This window comes from Sapajus apella, unplaced genomic scaffold (assembly GCF_009761245.1).
Source record: "Sapajus apella isolate SASKATOON/1434 unplaced genomic scaffold, GSC_monkey_1.0 scaffold62, whole genome shotgun sequence".
Taxonomy (NCBI): domain Eukaryota; kingdom Metazoa; phylum Chordata; class Mammalia; order Primates; family Cebidae; genus Sapajus; species Sapajus apella.
Window position 1 is genome coordinate 14,912,525 of NW_022437002.1, and position 23,766 is coordinate 14,936,290.

At 52.7% G+C, this 23,766-nt stretch overlaps 1 protein-coding gene across 1 annotated transcript in view; it reads right to left on the bottom strand.

Moving 5' to 3' along the window:
* Positions 1-236: 236 nt before the first annotated feature.
* The window catches only part of SLC2A1 (solute carrier family 2 member 1), a 32,981-nt gene continuing 9,451 nt past the window's right edge, over positions 237-23,766 (bottom strand). The window contains exons 2-10 of the mRNA XM_032247204.1: positions 17,993-18,088; positions 5,611-5,771; positions 5,199-5,439; positions 4,433-4,595; positions 4,154-4,341; positions 3,779-3,883; positions 3,209-3,310; positions 1,900-2,103; positions 237-1,526 (exon numbers count right to left, since the gene is read on the bottom strand). Of these exons, the coding sequence (XP_032103095.1) occupies positions 1,326-1,526; positions 1,900-2,103; positions 3,209-3,310; positions 3,779-3,883; positions 4,154-4,341; positions 4,433-4,595; positions 5,199-5,439; positions 5,611-5,771; positions 17,993-18,088 (1,461 nt within the window). The 3' untranslated portion in view covers positions 237-1,325. The remainder of the gene's footprint in view (positions 1,527-1,899; positions 2,104-3,208; positions 3,311-3,778; positions 3,884-4,153; positions 4,342-4,432; positions 4,596-5,198; positions 5,440-5,610; positions 5,772-17,992; positions 18,089-23,766) is intronic.

Consider the following 23,766-nt stretch of genomic DNA (forward strand, 5'->3'; position numbering starts at 1 on the left):
GTGGGTGGAGTTAATGGAGTAGGGGTTGTATAGTACCACTGTTAAAATCAGGGGATTTAGCTTATTCATTGTGCAGCTTCAGGCACGTAATCTCTTTGAGCCTGTCAATTAAAGGTACAGTATTTACTTCAGATTCAAAATAATGCATTTCAAGCCTGAGCATCACAGTTGGCACAAAGCTACCATTTTTTTGAACACCAACTATCAAATATTATGTGAAAGAAATGCCTTGAATGTCAAGATAAAGAATGTATATATTCTCTGGGTAACGGGTCAAACAGATGGTTGAGCAGTAGAAGGCACTGATGAGAGGTAGGCGTAAGGGACTGGATCCCAAGTTAAAGCCTAAGCCACTGCAGTGGTTGCAACCCCACTTACTTCTGTCTCACTCCCATCCAAGCCTCCCTACCCTCCTCAGTCCACAAGCATTTCAAAACCATGTTTCTAAAAACCAGCCATTTATATCTGTTTAGGTAAGTAACAGGAGTGCGGTGGTGTATTTACAAGTTGGCTTGTCCAGATATACTATAACTTAGTGTCTGTATTTAATATTGACAACCAAAAAATATATATAAATATCTTGCATCTATACACAGCAGGGCAGGAGTCTCTGTGTCTTCTTGAGCAGTGAGTTCGCAGGCTCCCATAGGCCCTCTTCTCATGGTGATAGTGTAGCCCTCAGTGCAAAGGAGACTAGAACCTGGCAGCCCAGACTGGCCCTTCCCTTCTCCTCCCTGCACTCCAGTGCTCCCAACTGGTCTCAGGTAAGTTAAGATTAATTTGAGTGGTTGGGCAGGAAGAGATGGGAATGGGCAAATCCTAATGAAGCCTGACCCTTAGGGTGGGGAGGTCCAGGCCAGCAGAAGGGGTGGCCATAGCCACCTCCTGGGATAGAAGCCTAGTAGTTCATAGTTCGATTAGTGTGTCCTTAGGACATCGGTCCAGCCCTACAGATTAGCTTGGTGAAGAAGGCAAGTGTCTGGACAGGGCTTAGTCCTCACCCTCAGGCACAGAGCCATTCAGGGCGAAGCCTGGGATGTGGGTACAGAGACTCAGGCTGATATAAAAATAACAAAATCAGTAATAAAAAAATTATAAAACCTGTTGCTTGTCTGAATAGATTTGAGCAACAGTCTTGCTTTTGTTAAAATCCTGGAGCCGTTAAGTCCTGAATATTCTTCTGGACATCATTGGTGGCTGGAGAAAGGAGCCCCAGGCCCGGCTCGGCTGAGATCTGTCAGTTTGGAAGTCTCATCCAGCTGCCTGTGCTCCCGAGAGATCCTTAGGGCTGCTGGGAAGAGGCCGGGCTGGTGGTTTGGGGCGCCTTACACTTGGGAATCAGCCCCCAGAGGATGGAACAGCTCTTCGGGTGTCTTGTCACTTTGGCTGTTTCCCCCCTGCCGGAAGCCGGAAGCAATCTCATCGAAGGTCCGGCCTTTAGTCTCAGGAACTTTGAAGTAGGTGAAGATGAAGAACAGAACCAGGAGCACAGTGAAGATGATGAAGACGTAGGGACCACACAGTTGCTGAAAGACACACAGACACACTTGGTTGGAGTCATGACCTTACATCCTGGCTGTAGGACTTTGGATAAGTCACTTTACCTTTGGGCCTTTAAGCTGAAAAGGGGAACATCCACCTACCCAGGGATGCTATCATTATTAAATGAGATCATGCTTGCACCTAGCATGTAATAGGCTCCAGGAGCACCATTCAAAGCTGAGGGGAGAACCCTGGAGTTGAGGTCAGCATTCTTAGTCATGTAACCTGGGCTTCCTACTCGCAGTTCGTCCTCAGCGTGATTACTAATGAGAATGCTGGGAAAGGACTTTGCACAGCACTGTGGGGTCATGTGTGCAGGTGAGACATAGTGAGGATAGAGACAGTGGGGGTTCTCACCTCCACGTACTGGAAGCACATGCCCACTATGAAATTTGAGGTCCAGTTGGAGAAGCCTGCAACAGCAATGGCAGCTGGACGTGGACCCTGGCTGAAGAGTTCAGCCACGATGAACCATGGGATGGGGCCGGGACCCACTTCAAAGAAGGCCACGAAGCCAAAGATGGCCACAATGCTCAGATAGGACATCCAGGGCAGCTGCTCCTGTTGAGGATGATGGAGAAGGGGAAAAGTTAGACTGGGCTGTGATGACTCCTCAGGGGAAACAGAAGCTGCAGAGGCAGCCCAGAGTAGGGCAATGCTGGAAGGCAGGAGGCCTGGGGCTGATCCTGGATCTGTTGTGTGCCCCAGGTATCCAGCATTGGGCCTCAGCTTCCTCATCTGAACAAAATGATTTAAGTCCTGCAGGGTGGTGGCAAGTGTGAGTCCATCCCCGGGAGTGGTAATGTGGTGTGCATGTGGACAGTGCTAAGAGGCCCCGTGGTCCCCTGGTCATGCCTGCAGCGCAGTCCACCTGTGGCAGGATACAGAACAACATTCCTGGGGGTGAGGTGGACTCAGGTTCTAAGGCTTGTGAGGCACCCAGCTCAGGCTGGCACAGAGTAAGCACTAAGCATATGGTTCTGCATATAACCCTTCTTGAGGCGGCCAGAGTAGAAAAGTTATGGGCTTCAGTTCGGATCTCAGATCTGCCACTTTCTACTTGGCTGCATGTCTGACCTTTCGACAACCACCAAACTGTCCAAGACCAGGCTGAGCCATAAAATGACAGTCATGGTGTTTTCCTTGCCCAGAGGCTGAATAAACGAGTGCCTGTGTGTGAGTGCCAGGCACAGGGTTAGCGCAGCGGTCACAGTCACAGGCTTGGGACCAAGGTTGATTCCTGGCTTCATCCTTTATCTGACAAGTTACTAACCTCACTGGGACCTAGGCTTCCTCCCCCGTAAAATGGGAATAACTGAACCCTACCTCCAGTCGTGTGAACTGAGTGAGGCAAGGCATGTTTCTGCACCTCTGTGGAGAGGACAGCACTAATGCCCGGGGTTCTGTGAAGATGAATTGAGGCTACAGATGATGACTGGAAAGGGTTAATATTAGGCAAGGCAATTCCTTAAGGAGGTGAAAGTTTGTGGTTTGGAAGGAGACAACTTCAGGAGCCAGAAGGTCGGACCCAAGCCCCGGGATACAGAGCCGGGGAGAATGCAGCCAGCACCTGGCCTGCCAGGCTGGGGCTGAGACAGGCATTTTGGGATCTGAAGCCCAGGTGAACTCTCCCCCAACCCTCACCCTCCAGAACCTGGCAACTCACCAGCAATGCCAGCGCAATGGTCATGAGTATAGCACAACCCGCCATGCCAGCCAGGCCTATGAGGTGCAGGGTCCGCCGGCCTGCTCGCTCCACCACAAATAGCTGTGGGCACAGACAGTATCAGTGACACCCCTGCCTGGGGCCCCTCTGAACCCACCCACCCAGAGGCTTGCCTCAACAGCCAGGAAAGCCACAGGGCACTGCAAAGACCAGCGGGGAAGATGGTACCGCCTCTTCCCTGGGCTTGGCTGGGGGGCCAGATGGGAATGAGGGGCAGAGAGCTGGCCCCAGAGCCCAACAGCAGTACAGGGGGTGAGAGGCAGCCCTAGAGAGCCAGACAACTGGGCACCCTGGCTGTGACCTTGGGTGAGCTGTTTGTCATTTCTCTTCTCTGAGCCTCCGCATCAGCTATGTAGTGTGAGCAAATGAACCCCACAGGTAGTTGGGAATAAAATGAGGTGGCATTTCATGGAGCATGTGACACATGCCTGGCGTTCAGTAAACGCTGCCATTCTGACATGAGTCCTGAGCGTGGGCCCTGGCTGCTGACGACAGTAGGCCAAGACTCACCGACACGACGGTGAAGGCCGTGTTGACGATGCCGGAGCCGATGGTGGCGTACACAGGCTGCTGCACCCCTGCCTTCTCGAAGATGCTCGTGGAGTAATAGAAGACCTGCCAGACAAGAGAAACTGTTGGGGCCTCCCTGGACATGTGAGCCTTCGCTGCCTCTGCAGCGGTGGATGTAGGACCCAGGATGAGTAAAGAATGAAGGGGACAAATACTCAGGCAGAGGGACACTGCACTGCAGTGACCTTATGGGCTTGGGTTCTAAAGGGAAGCTTCCCCTTCAGCAGAGGCATATCCATTGTTTTAAGTTTGGGACTTGTTCACTGTGCACAAGGGCTTGGCTGGGGCACAGGAAGGGTGGGTGGGGGCACTCACAGCATTGATGCCTGACAGCTGCTGGGACAGCTGCAGCACCACGGCGATGAGGATGGGCTGGCGGTAGGCGGCTGAGCGGAACAGTTCCAGGATGGTGACCTTCTTCTCCCGCATCATCTGCCGACTCTCCTCCTTCATCTCCTGCAGGTCATGGGTCACGTCAGCCGTCCCGCGCAGCTTCTTCAGCACTGGGGGGACCAGAGGGAAGGTGGGGTGGCTCAGAGTGGGAAGAAGGCCAGGGCTTAGGGAGTGGGGAGGAAGGCAGGGCTCTGCCCATACCACTCTTGGCCCGGTTCTCCTCGTTGCGGTTGATGAGCAGGAAGCGGGGGCTCTCGGGGCAGAAGGGCAGCACGATGCACTGCAGCAGGGCTGGGACGAAGATGATGCTCAGCAGCAGGGGCCACAGGTCCTCATTGCCCATGATGGAGTCCAGGCCGAACACCTGGGGGAAGCAGGGGCCGTGAGCGCCTCTGCCCTGACGCCTCTTCCCAGCCTGTCCTGCCAGAGTGGCCTTCCTTGCTTTGTGTCAGCTGCTGCTTCAGGGAAGGGCCCCAGTTCTGGTGGCTCTGCCACTAACATGAGGCTCGACCTCTCTCAACCTTGGTTTCCTCACGGGTCACGTGGGGAAAGTAGGACCTACCCCATAGCGTTGCTGGGAGGACAAATGACAAGGCCACAGATGTGTCCAGCACAGAGAATGGGGGCTGCTACTCTGCCACAGGAGTGTTCTGGGGACAGGGAAGGGGAAGTCTCCTGGAAGGAGGTTACAGCGTGCATAACGGCCTGAGGCATGTTGGGGGAAGGCGGGCCCTGTGGTTGCAGGCCCAGAGTGAGAAGAAGGGATGAGAAAGGTCAAGTCATCTTGCTTTTCCACTGGGAGGCAATGGTGCTGTGTTCTCTGGACCTGTGTACCACAGTGGTCCTTTGCAGGGCTGTGGGAGCTGGTGGAAGAGAAACTCTGCCCTGCTGGCACAGACCCAAGAGCTACTGAAGCTGTGAGGGAAGGTGGGGCTGTGCCAGGCAGGTAGATCCTACCCCAGCTTACCTGGGCGATGAGAATGCCGACAACGATGCCCAGCTGGTGCAGGGTGCCCAGTGCCCCACGAAGGGCTGTGGGTGACACTTCACCCACATACATGGGCACGAAGCCTGTGGTCAGGCCGCAGTACACGCCGATGATGAAGCGGCCCAGGATCAGCATCTCAAAGGACTTGCCCAGTTTCGAGAAGCCCATGAGCACGGCAGACACGAAGGCCAGCAGATTCATCATCAGCATTGAATTCCGCCTGGGGGTGGGGTCACAGGTCAGGCCGATGCCCACATCCCTTGGCTCCCCACGGCTGCATCACAGGTAATACCCTGGAACAGGCAGGGAAATCTTCCCCACCTCCCCACCCCATCTGTGACTCCCTGGGCAAGGAGGGCATGGGCCCTTCAAGGACAGTGCCAGGACCTACCGGCCAAAGCGGTTAACGAAAAGGCCCACAGAGAAGGAGCCAATCATGCCCCCAACGGAGAAGATGGCCACCGAGAGGGACCAGAGCGTGGTGAGTGTGGTGGGCAGGATGCTCTCCCCATAGCGGTGGATCCATGTCTGATTGTAGAACTCCTCGATCACCTACAGGGGCAGATGCAGTCTGGGTGGGCGAGCCCCGGGCTTCCTTTTCCTTCCCCTTGCACCCCTCACTAAGATAGGGCCCGGGCCTGGCTCTGCCAGAGACTCACTGCATGTTCTTGAGCCAAGTCCCTCGATTTTTGTGGGCCTCAGTTTCTCCAGGTGAGAAACAAGGGGTTGGGCTCTATCTCTGGGTTGTCCCACTTCTCCTAACGTGGTTTCCAGGGCCTTGTGGGTCCACAGGCTCAGCACGACTTACTGGGATGATGGCAAGTGACCAGTGGTGGAAGTTCAGGCATAGAATAGAGAAGTACAAGGCCAGGTGTGGTGGCTCAGCCTGTAATCCCAGCACTTTGGGAGGCCAAGGCAGGCAGATCACTGGAGGGCAGGAGTTCGAGACTAGTTTGACCAACATGGTGAAACCCTGTCTCTACTAAAAATAATAACTTAAAAAAACTAGCTGGGCATGGTGGCATGTGCCTGTAATCCCAGCTATGCAGGAGGCCGAGGCAGGAATATTGCTTGAACCCGGGAGGCAGAGGCTGCAGTGAGCTGAGATCGCCCCACTGCACTCCAGCCTGGGCAACAGAGTGAGACTCTATGTCTCCAAAAAAAAAAAAAAAAAAAAAAAGAGAGGTGCAGAAGGAAAAAGGTATTCCCACTTGCCCCTTTTCTTCTCACCATGACTCAAAGCCCCCAAGACCCCAGCTTCTGTCACCAGGCCCTCTCCCCAACCCCTTGCTGGGGAAGAACCAGGGCTTGACAGACAGGTTCTACCATCCAGGAAGTACAGACTCCGTGAGCGCACTGAGGGCCTGGTGTGACAAACTTGCATGTCACCCTTCAGCTGTGCTTGAAAGACTCACATTGTGGCTTTCTGTTCCCCAGGCCCAGTTCCTCGTGTCTGGCCTGCGAGCACCCCCTTGAAGGACCCACGGCCTCCTCCCCTCTCCCAAAGGGCCCAGCTAGGAGGTATGGGGAAAGGCTCCACACAAGGAAGCAGTTCCAGGAACTGGAGACACCTGTCCTAGGACAGGCCTGTCCACTAGCCCTGCCCCCATCCTGGCCAGCTCCCAGTGATGTGGCAGGCAGGCAGCACCAGTTCTGCCTGTGCACACTCACCACACTCTCAGTGCCACGGAACTGGCCAGACCCACCCAGCCACACGTGTAGCCAAGTGCAAGCCTAGCTTCCCAGGAACGACTTCTTGTGCACATATACCATCATGGACACATACTTGTGCTCACAGAATCTGAATATTCGTGCTTTAGCCAGTCGCAAACTCACATGCCCCTCATCCCCTACCCCTTACAGCTCAAACTCAATTCCATGTGAACCCAACCCATCCCAACACCCCTCCCCAGGTGCATGCCACAAGTTCATGCACAAACAGTGCTATGTAGCCTCTGCAAACTCCATCATCACTGCTGTTGGTTCTCCCTACCCCTTCCAACCCACTGAGGTCTAACAGAAGAGGAAGGTGTGTGCGGGCATACTTGCCAAATCAGGGCTTGCAGTCCCAGAAATGCCCACCCAATATGCTGGGACTGCCTCCTGGTGCCTTCCTTCCCATTGCCATGGGTCCTCAGCCTCTAGCTGTCTTTGTCCCTGCCCTGTCACAACCTGTTCCAAGTCTGGAGGCACCTGATGGAGGCCAGGCTCCAAGGGGCTAGGATAGTTGATAGGCAGCAGAGGCAAATCCTAGATCTACTTGTCTGTTCCAAGGATGCCATGCAGGACGGTGAATAGAAACCTGAACTCTGAATCTGGACACAACTAAATTCAGGTCCTAACTCCGCCCCTTATTTCCAGTGTGACCATGAGCAAGTTATTTCATCTCTGAGTTTCCATGGCCCTATTTCTAAAGTGCAGACATTAGCAGTAGCTACTTCTCAGTGCTGCAGGGAATCAGTGAAACAGGGCTCTCCAGGGCTTAGTATTAACATCCCTAAAATCACCCCACTGCACACTGGTGGCCTGAAGGCTGTGCAGACCACTAACAGAGTCTACCCAAGGCTTCAACACACAACTCAAAATCGGGGCTCTTGCCAGGTATCAATCCAATCTCCCTACCTTACCACACCTACACTCTACACACCATTTCCCACCCCTCCATGCCTTTGAGATGCTACTACTCCTTCCTGGAAGGTACATCTGGCTTTACTGCTGCAACCTTTCGAGATCCAGGTTCCCTGACTCCAGGAGTTTGTCTTCCCTGAGGAAGCTCCTGAGATGCTACCGAGCTTGATTCACACCATGGTCTGTCCCAGAGCCAGTGCCGGGGATGCCTGGTGAGTAAACGGAAGACTCAGTGAATCAAAGGTGTTAGGCTCTCCTCCTAGAACCCCTTGATTCTGCTGAGGGCAGAGAGAAGGCAGATTTTGACAAAAAAAAACAGAGCAACAAAACACGAAGTGTTCTTCAAGGACAAAACTAACCCCAGAGGAGGACTGGCCAGGAATGGTAATGCCCCATTTATCAGGCTCCGCCAAGAACAGGCCGTTCTGGATGAGGGTGGTTAAGGGAACTGTCCAGATAAATGGCGCTTGCCCTTCTGAGGGTCCAACCTTTCCTGGCCCATTATGGGGTGAAAATTTGAAGAGATTTCCCTTTGCTCTCCTGAGCAACCAGACCTCCAAGCAGGGTTGCAGGGCAATGGTGTCTGCCCTCAGGGCTCTCTGCAGGGGCAAGGAGAGGTGTTGTCCCTGTGCAGACTGGCTTCAGATGGCTGAATTTCTGCGTTCCGTAGTTCTAAGGTCTTCCCCGACCCCTCTGTGGTTCACAGGCTTGTCTTGTACACTCTCCACACCCCTTTTGAAATTTGCCAAGAAGTCAGCAAATGGAATTTGTTTGAATTGTATACAGAGTAAATAGATGCTGAATAAGTAAGGCCTGAAACTACCTAAATAAATAAGCTTGAAGATCTCATGTCTTTAACTCTGCTTGAGATGTAAGAGGGCCGTTTATAAATGAGATGTGACAGAGCTCCACCCTGCCTGTGGTCACAAGGGATCCAACCTTGTCCAGGGCTGGCTCCAGGACACTGCCTAGCTGCTCAGCTACTCAGATCACTTTACCAGGTGGAGGAAGGGTGAGCAACCAGCTCCCTGCATGTTAACCTGGGCCCGGATGCATCCCTGCAGCTCGCAGTAGCACTTCCTGGCCCAGCTGGGGCTGGGGAGTGGGTTTCTGCCTCTTGATGCCTGAGATTTCTGGGAAGAAGTCACACCTGGCTTTGCATTCCTAATGCTGGTTCTGGTACTCTGTGTCCTCCCCTCCCTGGGGTTCCACGCTGACTCTTGGCCCAGGAAGGGCAGGGGGTTGCTGGAGAATGAGAAGAACCCTATATGAGGAAAAGCTCTGGGGTCACATCTTCCACCCAGTCGCTTCTTCAGCATCCTCCCTAGAAGTGTCTTGGTGCACCTCAGAAAAGAAGAGTCTACTTACTATGCCCTGACAGGATCCCACAGGCCCAATCCCATCGGCTCCCAGCAGCCTCCGCAGCCCTGAGTCATGCGTGAGGTGAGACGTGGCATGAGCCTGTTCAGCATGCTCCCACCTCACATGCCCATCCCAAGCTTAGGAGTTAGACCTTTGATGCTGCCACCACCTCACAGCTGTCAATGGCCAGGTCTTCTGGAGTGTGTCCTCCTTCTCCATCTGTGCAGCCTGCCCTGGGTCTCATCTGGATTCTGCTCCTGACTCTTCCTATCCACCAAAGCCAGACTCTGTTTCCCACAGCGAACCACCCCTCAGAAGGCAGTCAGAGTCCCACACACCAAATGCGCCAGGCTTGGCCGTCCACCAGCTTCTCTGCTCCCTGCCCAGCCCATTCACAATCTCTTCACCCAGCTGTGGGGTCTGGGTGGGGGCAGATGCACTGAGGAGGGAGGGATGGTTCTGATCAGTCCCTGGGCGGACTGCCATGGCGTCGGCCAGCCTAGAGCTGAGAGGCTACTAGAGATCCCTGTCCAGGTCTCTCATTGAGCCTAGAGGACACCCACGATGGAGACCACCCTGGAGAAAGCAGCAGGTTGGCTCTGGGCGGCTCAGATCCTTTGGACAAGATGGCTTCTGGTACACGAGGCTCTTCCTCACCCAGCAGCTCTCCAGGGGTGAGGGGAGGCCTGCACAAGCCTCAGGACACATTGGGAATCCCCACACCACCTCCTGCCAGTCTGGGCAACTGTGGGTATGGCCACACGTCTGCCCATCTCCCAGGGGACTTCTCACTTCCTCTTTATAGAGCGGCATGAGCCAGCGAACACCGCCTGGCACATGGGTAAGCTGTTACTGTTGTCATTGTTGCTCTCTCAAGAAGAGAAGTCACCACCTTCAGAGGGACATTAGGGACAGGGTTTTCCATTTTGAAATTGCCAGAAAACATTACCCTGAGGATGTATGAGTAAGGAGGAACCTGCAAGAGCTAGGGGCCTGCCTCAGGGAGTAAAGCTTGTCTTCAGACCCTGCCTGGCTCCTCCTGGCAGAAGAACTCAGCAGGTCTACAGCCCCAGAGGGCGGAGGCCCCAGGGCCAGACTGCAGCTCAGGAGAAGGAAGTGCTTTCTAGACTTCAGGGGATGAGGCTGGCCACCGTGCAGGTGGTGAGTTCCCTGTAAGTAGGGAGCATGCTACTTACACGGTGTTCCAGAGCCGGACTGGAAAACGTTTTATGTAAAAGGCTAGCTAGAATCCATCAGGTAGGGTCTGTGAGCCACATATGGCCTCTGTCACTCATTGTTCTTTTTTTCTCAACCTTGTAAAAATGTAAAAACCATTGTTAGCTCTTGGGCTGTACAAAAACAGGCTGCTGGTTGGATGTGGCCCTCCTGCCGCCCCTTGATCTAGGATTCTACACTAATGCCAGGAGGGGTATGCATTTTGGAACCTCTGGCTGGGCTCACCATCATTCCGGCTAGACATTCCTCTATCCCAGGAGGATGAGGTTGGGTAGGTCATTCCCAGCAGGGATCCCTGGGCCAGGTTCAAGCTCCTTCTCAACCCTCCCTCTTCTCTCCTGGATACTATTATGGGAAAGAAGGGGTTAAACTGCCAGCCAAGCTTCCAGTGCCAGTTAGAAAGAGGAAAGGGTCAGCTTCTCCGGCTTAGCCCCTCAACCTGGCCTTCACTCCTGTTCCCTGCCTGCCCGTCTTCCAGCTGGGGCTGGCCCTGCCCCGCTCCTCCCCCAGGCTCTCAGCCCAGGGCCTTATCTCCACAGCAACTCTTAGCCACACCCCAGGGTCAGCTGGGAGATTGGAGCCAGATGTTCCAGGTGGGGCCGGACAGATAACCCTGACCACTGGGTCCCCTGGGGCCTCTCTTTGGGGTCTGGGGAAGAGGCCCAGTTTGGAGCTAGAGCTGGGCCCCAACCCACCACCCCCCAGAGGGTTGGACCACACAGGCTGCTTCTCCAGAACAGTCCTGACATGACCAGCTTCCAAACCAAGGCCAGGCCAGGCCTCCTGGCAGACAGAGGAATAATCCCACTGCGGCAGCCACACCCAAAGCCTTTCTCAGTCCTTGCAATGAAGTGTCTCCTCTACCCCAACTATGACTCATGATGCATACATGGTGACTCCCCCATATGACCTAGACACCTCACACCTTTGTTTGGGCTTAATCACCTTTCAGAGCATGCGCAGTACTTCTCTGGAAAGCCTTCCTCCTGAGAACTACCCCTCCTTCTCCAATCAACTGGTTCTCAAACAGAGGCAGTTCTGGCACCCCACAGGACATCTGCCAATGCCCAGAGACATTTTTGGTTGGCACACTGGCTACTGGCATCTAGAGGGTAGAAGCCAAGGATGCTGATAAACATCCGACAGGCCCCTGCAGCACTAGCAGAAACATCACAGTGCCAGGCTGAGAAATCCTGCTCTAAGGGTGAAGCACCTTCTCCCTCCCCCTTCCCTGCTCTCACTGTGCTTGTTCACATTTCCATCGTTGCCTTTAGATGGCTAACTGTAAGGTACTGTGTGCTCCCTCTACGGTAAACCTCAGCACGGAGATAGTCTGATGCATGCCTGTCGCTGCTGCCACCATGGCACTGGAGGTGGCGAGTGGACACTAAATGACCAACAAGCCATGAATCCAACTGAAGTGCTTGAGGGGTGATGTGATATGACAGGGTGTGATGGTGTAAGAGATTGTGCAACTGTGTGTGGGAAACTTGAGATGCTGATACATGACTGAGCTTGACTCAGCTCTGAAGTGAGAGCACACATGGCCAGCTGGGGTGGCAGCTGTAGGTGAGTGAAAGGGTGTTTAGGGATCCATCTGGGACTGTGCCCATCTTCCACAATGGTCCAGGGCACAGATGAGGGCCAGACTCCCTGGACTTAGATTGCAGCCCTGCCACTTACTAGCTGTGTGTCCTTGCTTTAATTGCTTAACATCCCTGTGCCCCAGTTTCTTATAAAACAGGGATTATGGTGTCTGCCTAATGGGGTTATTTGAGGAACAACTGAATTACTATTTTTAGAGTATGTATAACAATGCCTGGCAAGCAGTAAGTAAGCAGTAAGGGTTTATGGTAGTGGTGATGGGTGAAGGGGAGAGGGGACCCAGAACTCTTTGGACCTAGGAGAGATAAGGAGAGGCTGCCTGGAGCATGTTGCCCAGCCCAGCCTGACAGGACAGAGGGCTTGGGTAGGGAGGCGGGTGTTGCCTCCAGCTCTTTCACTCACCAAGCTGGGTCATCGTGGGCAGATCTCACCTCTTCTGCAGACCAGGTTCCTCCTTTGTCAAACAAGGAGTGTTGTTTGTCAAACAATGAGGCCCTTTCGGGCCCAAACTCTCTGGATTCTGCGGATGCCTTATTCTCAGACATGCCTGACACTGTCTCTTGGGCCAGGACCTCATGGTGTCTCTGTGGCCTTAGTCATTCTCTACTGGCAGCTCCATCATTTGGGGAGGGGAGGAGCAGTGCTCGGATCAGCCCAATATGACGATCAGGATTCCCTGGTTCATTTAGCTGCTCTGCTCCCTCTGTGGCTGGGCTGGCCTCTTCCACCTCTGTCCTCCTCCAGGAGGGGAAGCATGGCAGGAAAGTCCTGTCATCACTCACAGAGGGCAGGGGCAGTGCGCAGGGCGGAGGAGGCACAAGGCTTGGGAGCCCACCTCTAGCTCAGCCTCTTACTCTCCAGATACCTCATCTGGCTTCGATTCCCTCATCTAGAAGAGGGGAAGATAATGTCAGCCCTGCCTGCCTTGTGGAGTTGAATTGCTGTGAGGCGGTAATTTATGGGGAGGTGCTTTGTAAACATATAAGATAATATGATTAATTAACCACTTCTAGAAGGAAGCCCTTTGGGGCCTGTTTTATGGAAGAAACAAGCTTCTGGTAATTAGCAGGAGAACTGGCATCCTCACAATTTGTGGGGGAAAGTCTCTTCTCAAGAGCAGACAAACTATGGTCAACTCGATGCTGTTTCCTAAGAGAGGTTCCTCTAAACAGGCAAGGTAAGTCGGTGTGCTCAGTGCAGGCAGCTAGCGATTCCACACCAGCAGATCATTTCGCACCCCTGCACCTCTGCAGAAGCCAAGCCGATCCCACTGCCCAGACACCTGCCCCGTAAGGTCAACTCACCCATCAAGGTCGGGCGTGGCTGCCAAGTCCTCTGTAAAGCCCTTTGTTTTTGGCTCCCCTGTAACCCCCACCCCAGTATTAGTTTCTCCCTGTTTGCTCTCACAGCACTTGAAGCCCTCTGTTAGTTACACTCTTTCTCCAAGGGTCTCTCCCACTGCTGTGGAGACAGGGCCCAGCTCACACTGTGTCTCAGGCAGCTCCCTGAGGGCCAGCATGTGCATGCTGTGTTCACAGCTTAATTCTCCCTCCTCACTGTCTAGGACAGCATCTGGCACAGTGTGGATGCTCAGGAAGTCCTGGATGAATGAAACAGTTGGCAGGATGGAATCTCTCTGCCACCCTAGGGCAGGCCTTCAGCCCTACCCAGGCACACAGTCGCTTTGGCTGTTACTACACGTGGGCTCTGAGCCTCATTTTCATTTCTTCCTCCTGGATCCTTCTATCCTCTCTTCACATGTTATATTTATCACTTCTAATCTGCTCCTGGTTGGAAAAACTACAGCCAGCCTTGTGAGAGGTGTTTGTAAAGTGCAAAAGTCAACAGACTGAGTGCCTGGGTGCTTGCCCAAGAAACACCGCTAGATTTCAGCGTTCTCAGTTCCGGCCACTCCCATCTCCAGCTTCCGTCTGCCGGGGCTGCTTTCTGAAGTAAAGTGACCTTTGGACAGGTGCCCAGATATGGTCCTATGAATGAAGTTTACAGCCTCACCTGGGCCCTTTGTGCTGCTGAGCCTGTGCTGAGGTCAGAGGTTCCGCCCATCTTCCATTATAACCTCTTGCCTAATCTAATTTCTAATCTAATTTCTGATTAGATGGGAGGCCCCAGAGATCACAGAAGTTCATCTCAGATTTCTCTACATCTTCAGAAGTATGTCAGTCCCTGGCTGGGCGTGGTGACTCACACCTGTAATCCCACAGCTTTGGGAGGCTAAGGCAGGTAGATCACCAGAGGTCAGGAGTTCGAGACCAGCCTCACCAACATGGTGAAACCCCATCTCTACTAAAAATACAAAAATTAGCCAGGCGTGGTGGTACGCACCTGTAAGCCCAGCTACAGGGGAGGCCAAGGCAGGAGAATCACTTGGACCCAGGAAGCGGAGGTTCAAGTGATCCTCAGTGAGCCGAGATCATGCCACTGCACTCCAGCCTGGGCAACGGACTGAAACTCCATCTCCAAAAAAAAAAAAAGTATCTCAGTCCCTCCCGGCCCCTCCCTCCTGCTCCAACACCACCTTCCTCCTGGAAGACCTCCACCCTCACTTCCTTATCTTTACCCTTTCCTCTGCTGATTCCTTCCAACATGGGCAGGCAGATAAGGAGATCAGGAGTTCAAGACCAGCCTGGCCAACATGGTGAAACCCTGTCACTACCAGAAGTACAAAAATTAGCTGGGCAGGGTGGCAGGTGCCTGTAATTGCAACTACTTGGGAGGCCGAGGCAGGAGAATTGCAGAACTGCAATCAGCTGAGATTGCACCACTGCACTCCAGCCTGGGTGACAGAGTAAGACTCTGTCTCAAAAAAAAAAAAAAAAAAAAAATAGCCCTCATTAAAAAAAAAAAAAAATCCTAGCCATACCATCCTTCCAAAGCTCCCACCTCCTTTCTCCCTCTCCCACCAACTCTTTTGGAAGAGCCATTTCCACCCTTTCCCATCTGCCTCTCACTCTTCACCCAATTGCAGTGAGGCTTCTACCTGTGCTGTGCCACCCAGTCAGCCCGAGTGACCACAAGGCCACCATTGCCTCTTCTGCATTCAACATTGTGGAGAGGCTTGCCCAGTTCAACCCCTGGGGCATCCCTTCACTGCATTAATCCACTATCCACCAGTGTCTACTACTATGACAGGCACTGTTCTAGGCACTAAGGACACCGCTGTGGACAAACCAGAAAGACTCTGGCCCTTCGACAGCTTACATTCTACCTCTGTTTTGGGAGGATCTCCTCTCCTGGTTTTAGAGATAACAGCTCTTGTTCCTCTACTTAGGGTCCTCTTCTAGCAATGGGTTGTTCTCTGGGCCTTGATCTTTTTATTTTTTATTTTTATGTATTTAATTATAAAATTGAGATGGGGTCTTGCTGTGTTGCTCAGGCTGGTCTCGAACTCCTGGGTTCAAATGATCTGCTCACCTCAGCCTCCCAAAGTGCTGAGATTACAGCCACCGTGCCCGGCCTTAATCTTCATTTCTCTTTTTATTCCACAGTCTTCCTAGAAGATCTTCTTCCAGTGTGTGGATACCGGTGACTAACTCTCAACTTTTCTCCAGCCTGGGTCTATGAGACAGACCCATACGTGCAGGAGGCACCCATGCCTCCATTCCTGCACAGCCCATGGCCACCTGCCAGCTCCTGGCACACCTGCTCCTTCTTAAAACCATGCATCACCCGTGCCAGAAACCTAGAAACCATTTTTAAACCCTTCTCTGTTGTCCTCGCACAGAACTGATGACCAAATCCCATCCATTCTTCCTCTGAGGGTTTGCTTTTATGTCACTGGTGCAACGGCAACCTTCTTGATGGTTTCCTGGTCTCTAGTCTCACATTCTTAGGTCCACCCCTCCATACCAGACGCCTGAGTCATTTCCTTATGATGCAAGTCTGATCACGTCTGCCCTGGGCAGCGGGTCCCTATTGTCCTCATCCTAAAGTCCATGCTCCCTAGCTGGGCCCCATGCTGGTGCCCATCTGCCCATTCTGACTGTGTAATGCCATACTCACAAGGCCCTTTTGGTCTGGCTCTGGCCTACCTTGTTGGCCTCCCCATCCTTCCCCCTCCTCCTGTTCACTCTAGTGACACACTATACTACTCACACTTTACTGAATGCCAGGCTTTCTCTCTTCTGGGCATTTTACTTGGCAGGCCCCCTGCTCACCCCAACCCTGTTTTGCTTCTGGAAAACACCTCCTCTGTCCTGGCCTTAGAGTCCTAGTTGTTATTAACTCACTATAAGATCACAGTCAAGACATCACTAAATCCAGTAGCTGTCAACCTTGGCTGCACATTGGATTTGGTCAGGAAACTTTTAATTGAATGCCCAAACAGCATCCCAAGCCAATTAAATCAGAATCTGGGGGTGTCCAGGAAACCCCAATGTGCAACCAAGTGGAGAGTTCAGCCTCCTTCTGTTTCCTCCCAGTCTGTCTTACAGACTTTCTACCTGTAAGGATTCCCAAAGGGAGCCAGTTATGAAGCACACATTTTGGCAAGAGCTGTCAAGAACAGTTAGCAAATGCAGGGCTTGGGGCTGCTCCAAGCATGGGCCCACGGTCGCCATGCCCAGCAAACTTGGAAAAGTCCTGTCACCTCCGCTGCAGCTGAGCATGACTCAGCAGCCCAAGCCTTCCTGGTAACTTGCTCCTCAGCATCGGGCGTGGCCCCATAGCCACGGTCTGCCTATTTGGAAGATGCCCAGCTAACTCCAGACACTACCCGGTTCCCCCAAACAGGCCCCTGATCTTTGGGAGTCACTGCACCCACTTGCCAGCCTCATCCGTCTGGACAAGAGATGTGGTCCTGATGTGAGGACTGCCCACTCTCATTTGGTCCTCTCTGGGAAGGTACAGATTTTTTAACTGGCAAGGCAGCTAGTTAGGGAGATAGCCTGAGGCCGTGGAAATAACAGAGTGTGGCTTCTGACTCCAGCATTCACTAGCTTTGCGACCTTGGGCCTGTTGGTCATTTCATCTGCCTGGGACTGTTTCCGGGGCTATAAAATGGAAATCACCACCCAATCTCCTAAACACATGCAAAAATGCCTGGTACAGAGGAAGGGCTCGGTGAGTTTCCTTTCCTGTGCCTACCCTCTGCCCCCCTACCCCCTTTTCCTTTTTTCTCCTCCTTAAAGCAAGTAGGCTGGGCTGGAGGAGATGGCCTAGGTCCCTTCCCATCCTGACATTCAAGTAGACAAGTGAGGACAGATCTAGGAGGCACAGCAGGGAGGAGGAAGTCAGCACAGACCTCCACCCCCTGCGGCTCCCTAGGGCAAGACGCCATTTCTGCTTTGACTGGCACAGGGCTTTCAGGGAGAGGATGCGGTTTCGACCTAGAGTTCGATGCCTTAAAAGGAAGTGTGCTACATGTGGATGGGTATGAGCGCAGGCTCAAGGACCACCTGGCAGGCAGGGAGCTGGTTTTGGATACCAGCTCTCTCTGACTAGCTGGGTGATGCTGGGCAGGTTTCCTCTCTCTGGCCATTTCCCACACCTGCAGGCTGGGAGTGATGCCTGTTGCTTCCTTACAGTGCTACAGTGAGCATTACCTGAGACAAGCCCATGAAAACCCGCTGCAGCCCAGAATGCCATGTAAATGCAACATTATTGTATTGAGCTTTGCTCTGATGTTATTATATTATCAGACTTATTACTATGTGACTGAGTTAGGTGGGGGGTTGGTCAAGAAGTCCTATAAAAGATCCCAGGATTCTGTGGGACCTGAGATTCTAGAATACTGCTGCCCTAAGATTCCAAGGCAAGAAGAAACAAGTCTCTGACATGGTCAGGGCCAGAAAATTGATTGGAGGCAGACAGCGCATTGATGTAAATGACTCTTAACACTCCAGTGGCAGTGTGAGCCTGTGGGCATGTGTGATGTGCAACAGGGCAGGTTGGTGTCCATAAGCCAATGAAGGCACAGTACTCACCTTCTGGGGGGCATTGATGACTCCAGTGTTGTAGCCAAACTGCAGGGAGCCGAGCACTGCCCCTCCCACGGCCAGCATTAGGCGACCCGTCAGCTTCTGCAGAGAAACAAACCACACTGTTATAGGCGTGTCTGGGCCCAGATTACTACAGGACAGGGCTTGGACTGGCAGGTTCCTGTGTTCAGGTATCTTGCCTGACTCCTGGCACCACACCAGTCTTTCTCCCAGGAAACCTGGCCAATTCCCAATCTTAGGTGCCCAAACCAGCCTAGTTGATTTCAAGACACTGGGCTGGCCGGGCCATTTCCTGGGGAGAGAGGGGAAGTATGGTCTTCTCTCTTTGTAGCCAGGTGTCAGGAAGAGAGAGGCTTTGGATTCTTTGGGGTCTCATTTCCCTCGTGGAGCCACACCTAGGGTCTGGTGGTTCTAGATGCTCTGATTGGGAGGCCCAGGAACCAGCCCTCCTATGCAAGGGGGGCCCAAATTACATGGTAGGAGTAGCACAGATATAGAAGCACCCTGGATTTGGAGCTGAAGGTGCCAGCGTCTGATTCCAGCCCATGTGCCTGTTTGCTCTGTGAATTCCAGCAGGCTAAGTCCCCCTTGCACCACTTCTCCCCCACCCTCCATTTGCTTGTTGGCAAAATGGAAACAGCCTCATTTGTCACACTGGAGATGTGATCCCACCTTGCCCTGCCCTTCCTGCTGTTCACAGGGCAGGAAACTGAGCCCTGACAGGGTGAGGCAAGTTCCAGATCACTCAGGGGTCTGCAGCAGAGCTCAGGGCTCTGGACTCCCTGCCTGGTGCTCCTCACAGCAACAATCCCCAAACCATGAGCCTCCCAAGGCTACTTGGACATAGATGATATGCCAGGCAGGAACGCAGTTTGGAAAAGTGCATGACAAGGTGAGTACAAGTGTTGGGCCAAGGTGTTTCCAATGGGTAAAGGGCTGGGAAGGAAAAGGGGCAGTTTGCTTCTGTCCACTGGAAGTCGAGGACATGAAGCAGCAGGATAGGCAGAGGCCAGCAGGTGAAGAGCCCTGCTTAGCCACAGGTGACTGAGAGGCCACCAGGGTGTCTGCCCTGTTGGAGAAAATTACTCCTTTTCAGCTATGAAAATGAGGATGTCAGGAAATGTGACATTAGGCAGGCCTTTAACTGACTGTGGGAGAAGAGAGCCGCGGGAGGCACGTGAAAAAAAAATGACTGGCATTCACTACACACCCACACCAGGCTGGGCACTAGAAGTGGGCAGAGCTGGCCACGGCCTGGCTGTGGGTCTCTGGGCCTCGGTTTCCACAGAACCCAGAAGCAGCCTTTACTTCACGATCATCACAGATAGCTGTGGGCGTAGCTGGTATCAGGCATATTCCCAGTATGGTCTTTTCATTCTCTGAAAGCTGTCAGTCAGGGCAATGATCCCAAAAGCCGAGGTGCTCACATCAGAGGCTGCGAAAGAGGAAGGCATTGGCCCAGGAGGAGTGTGCAGCTCAGAGCCCCCTATGTGTGTGCGTTGGGTCCTTCCTTCCCACGGGTCTATCTACGTGGCCCCCTAGCCTGCCTCTGGACATTCATCCCACATGCTGGGGGTTCCCTCATACCCACGGACTTATTCCCTCTAAATCCTCTGCATTGCGCAACTGGGAAGACAGCTCCCACCCACCTACCCACGTTTTGGTGCTGCCCCAAGACTCTCCCTTCTCTCAACTCTCTGGGGAGCCTTCAGGCCCAGAGCTGTTGTTCTAAGAGGGTAGTGAGCAGCTGACAAACTTCTGGGGGACCCCAGCGACATACCAGGTCAAGCCTAACTCATAGGGTGGGCACTGGGATTAAATCAGAGGCTGTGGCAAGGCACGGAGCATCACCAGGAGGGCTCACTAAACAGTGTCTGCTGGGCCCACCGCATGCTGGCCTATCTGTCTTCGGAATTACCTGCATTTGCTTGTGGGATGCAAAGTATATACAGTATTTTTCCAGAACACATTAGAATAGATAAAAAACAAGCAATGCAGCGACATCAAGCCATGGTTTAAGAAAATGTGGTTATATAATGGAATATATAACCTGGGAGTTCGAGGTTGCAGTGAGCTGTGATCAGACCATGGCACTCCAGCCGGGGTGACAGTAAGACCCTGTCTCAAAAAATAAAGTGAAACCAAAAACAGAGCAGTGTGTGCGTTGTATGTTACCTTTTCTTTTTTTCTGAGGGAGAGTCTTGCTCTGTGGCCAGGCGCCAGACCGGGGTGCAGTGGTACAATCTCAGCTCACTGCAACCTCCACCTCCTGGGTTCAAGTGATTTTCCTGCTTCAGCCTCCCGTGTAGCTGGGACTACAGGAATGTGCCACCATGCCCAGCTAATTTTTGTATTTTCGTAAAGATGGGGTTTCACTATGTTGGCCAGGATGGTCTTGATCTCTTGACCTCATGATCCGCCCTCCTCAGCCTCCCAAAGTGCTGGGATTACAAGCATGAGCCACTGCACCCTGCCTGTATGCTACCTTTTGTGTTTAAAAAAAAATTGGCGGCCGGGCGTGGTGGCTCAAGCCTGTAATCCCAGCACTTTGGGAGGCCGAGGCGGGTGGATCACGAGGTCAAGAGATCAAGACCATCCTGGTCAACATGGTGAAACCCCGTCTCTACTAAAAATACAAAAAATTAGCTGGGCATGGTGGCACGTGCCTGTAATCCTAGCTACTCAGGAGGTTGAGCCAGGAGAATTGCCTGAGCCCAGGAGGCGGAGGTTGCGGTGAGCCGAGATCGCGCCATTGCACTCCAGCCTGGGTAACAAGGGTGAAACTATGTCTCAAAAAAAAAGAAAAAAAAATTGGCTGGGGGTAGGGAGAGAATATACACACCTATTTAAAAGAATGCACAAGAGGCCAGGCACGGTGGCTCATACCTGTAATCCCAGCACTTTGGGAGGCTGAGGCGGGCAGATTGCTCAAGGCCAGGAGTTTGAGACCAGCCTGGCTGACATGGCAAAACCCCGTCTCTACTAAAAATACAAAAATTAGCTGCGCGTGGTGATGCATCCCTGTAGTCCCTCCCTACTTGGGAGGCTGAGGCACAAGAATCACTTTAATCTGGGAGATGACGGTTGCAGTGAGCCGAGATCGCACCACTGCACTCCAGCCTGGGTGACAGAGCAGACTGTTTCAAAAAGAAAAGAAAAAAAGGACGTACAAGAAAGGTAACATTCTAACCAGGGGGACTGGGGTGACTGGGGACAGGGTGAAAGTGAGATTTCGTTTTATAGCATTTTGGGACCTTTTTGAATTCTGAATGGTGTGAATGGAGTCACCTATTCAAAATAATTTTTATAAGCCCTATGATTTCATATTATTTAGAACAAAGCAATTTAAATAAAAACGTCAGGTGGAAAATAATACAGAAGATTCACAGATCTGGCAAAAATTACGTTGGAAGAGCATGAATGAATGACACTGGCCGTGCAAGATGAGGGCTATGATGACAGGCCCCGTTTTACTTAGGTCTGCATCTGACGTTCCAGGGGTCTTGAGCCTCTGAAGTCATCCCTGGGGCCCCACTGAGCAGCTGCTCAGGGACTGTAGGCTCTGGCAGTGGGGTTGCTGGAGGCCAAGGACATGGATCTTGTCATCGGCAGGTCAAGGTCAAACTCCACTTTAGAAAACCTGCCTACCCACGCCCTGGGTCATATCCAGGCAGCTGTTGCACTAGGACCCACTAAAATAATCAATGACCCGTGCTCCAGATTCATGCTAACTAAGTCTGGGGCCCCGGATAAAACTGGACCTGGTCCTGACACAAAGGAAGGAGGTTCCAGTCCAGCGGGGTGGGGGCCGTGGGGACTAGATGAAGATGAGAGGCCAGTGTGCTCTGGGCTTCAACAGGAGGCTGGTATGAGGCACTGTGAGAGCCCTGGAGGGAAAGACTTCCGGTTTTGCCTGGGGACAAAAGATGAGTTCCCAGGAGGTAACATTGGAGCTGGGGGCCGTGAAGGACACGCAGAGTCTGCCAAGTGGGAAAGCAGTGGCAAGGCTACATTCCAGGTGGACAGAACGGTATGTGCAGGGGGAAGAAATGGAGACCGATCAGTCAGATTAAGAAACAGGGTGCTCAGTGTGGCTCAGTGCCAGGTGTAGGGAGAGGGACACAGCCCCCTGCTCCTCAATAGACACATGGCACTGCGACCAGTCTCATACTTAGCTCCCACCCTGCTGCGCCCACCACAGCCAGCTTGATCATTGCTGGGCTTGGAATGAGACCCACGTTTAAATGCTGCAAGCTGCTTCCTCTCACCTTGGAGTTGGGATATACATGGTAGCCTGCCTTGGTTTCCTCACCTAGAAAACAGGGATGAAAGTTCCTTCCTTCAAGGGTTGCTGTTAAGTTCTCTATCGGTATCCATCATGAAGCCTGGAGAATTCCCTCCACAAGTGTTTGCTGAATCAGGGAAGAATAGCAAGCTACCCTCCATCAGGCAACCATAGCACCACCTGCCTCCACCAGCCAGTGGCTGGAACTGGAACATGGCTGTGAAGTCCCTTCACTCAACGTGTATTTATTCTGGTATCAAGCTGATGAACAGTTGGTGATGACTTAGAGGATATTAGCCCCACAGAGCTTGTGATTTTCTTGTGGGAGCCTTTTATTAGGGGTGGGGAGCAATGAACAGCCCAGAATCTGGGATCCCCAGCAGCCCATCACCACTCCCTGGGGATGAGACTACTTTCTAGAACATTCCATCTCTTCCAGGCCTTTGCTCTTGCTATGTCCTCTGCAGTCTCCAGCATATTACCCATCTGCCACCCAGTCTGGGCAACTCCTTAACAATGGAACCAGGGGCACTGACTTGTGTCTGTAATCCCAGCACTTTGGGAGGCCAAAGTGAGCAGATAACTTAAGCTCAGGAATTCAAGACGAGCCTGGGCAGCATGGTGAAACCAGGTGTCTACTAAAATTACAAAAAAAAAAAAAATGGTGAAAAAGAATTAGCTGGATGTCATGGCACACATCTGTACCTAGCTACTCCAGAGGCTGAGGTAGGAGGATCACCTGAACCTGGGAGGCGGAAGTTGCAGGGAGCTGAGAGACGTGCCACTTCACTCCAGCCTCGGCAACAGAGCAAGAAAAAAATAAAATAAAATGGAACCTGCGTCGTACTGTGTCTGCAGCCAGAGTGGCCAGCGTAGGGAACAGCACACACTAATTGCAACACAAATAAAACCTGTCATTTCTCAATTTAGCTTTTAGGCAAAGCTGGCTCTGTGTTATCTGTTATGCCAGACCAGTGCTCATCCTTAGCCATGTATCAAATCCCTGACGAGTGCTGGAACATCAGAGCTCTGAGAGGTGAAAACAGTACCCTCAAAACCCTCCACTCCACGCCCACAGGGCTGTCGATTAAAGACCTCTTAAGTCAGGCAGACTGAGTTCAAATCCTGACTCTCCTAGGAGAGCCATGACCCTTCAGTTCAGCTAGTGCCTGGGCTCGGGGTCTAGCACAGAGAAGGATTTCTCATGTTCCCACTCCTCACCCTTCCTAGCTATCCCACTGCTGGGGGTCTCACAACCCTTGAAAGCCCGCCCTCTCCCAGGAAGCCATGGAGGAGGTATTAAGATTCAGGACCTCTCCTCCCACACTCGGATGCTGGATGGCCCTGGCCACATTGTATAACTTGCCAAGCACCGTGGCCTTTTAACTCATGCTAATGTCTTTCCTCGGCATAGCGCTCCAGCCCTGGGGTTGGCCTGCAGCAGGTTCTCAGTCTATACTAGCAGAGAGAGAGC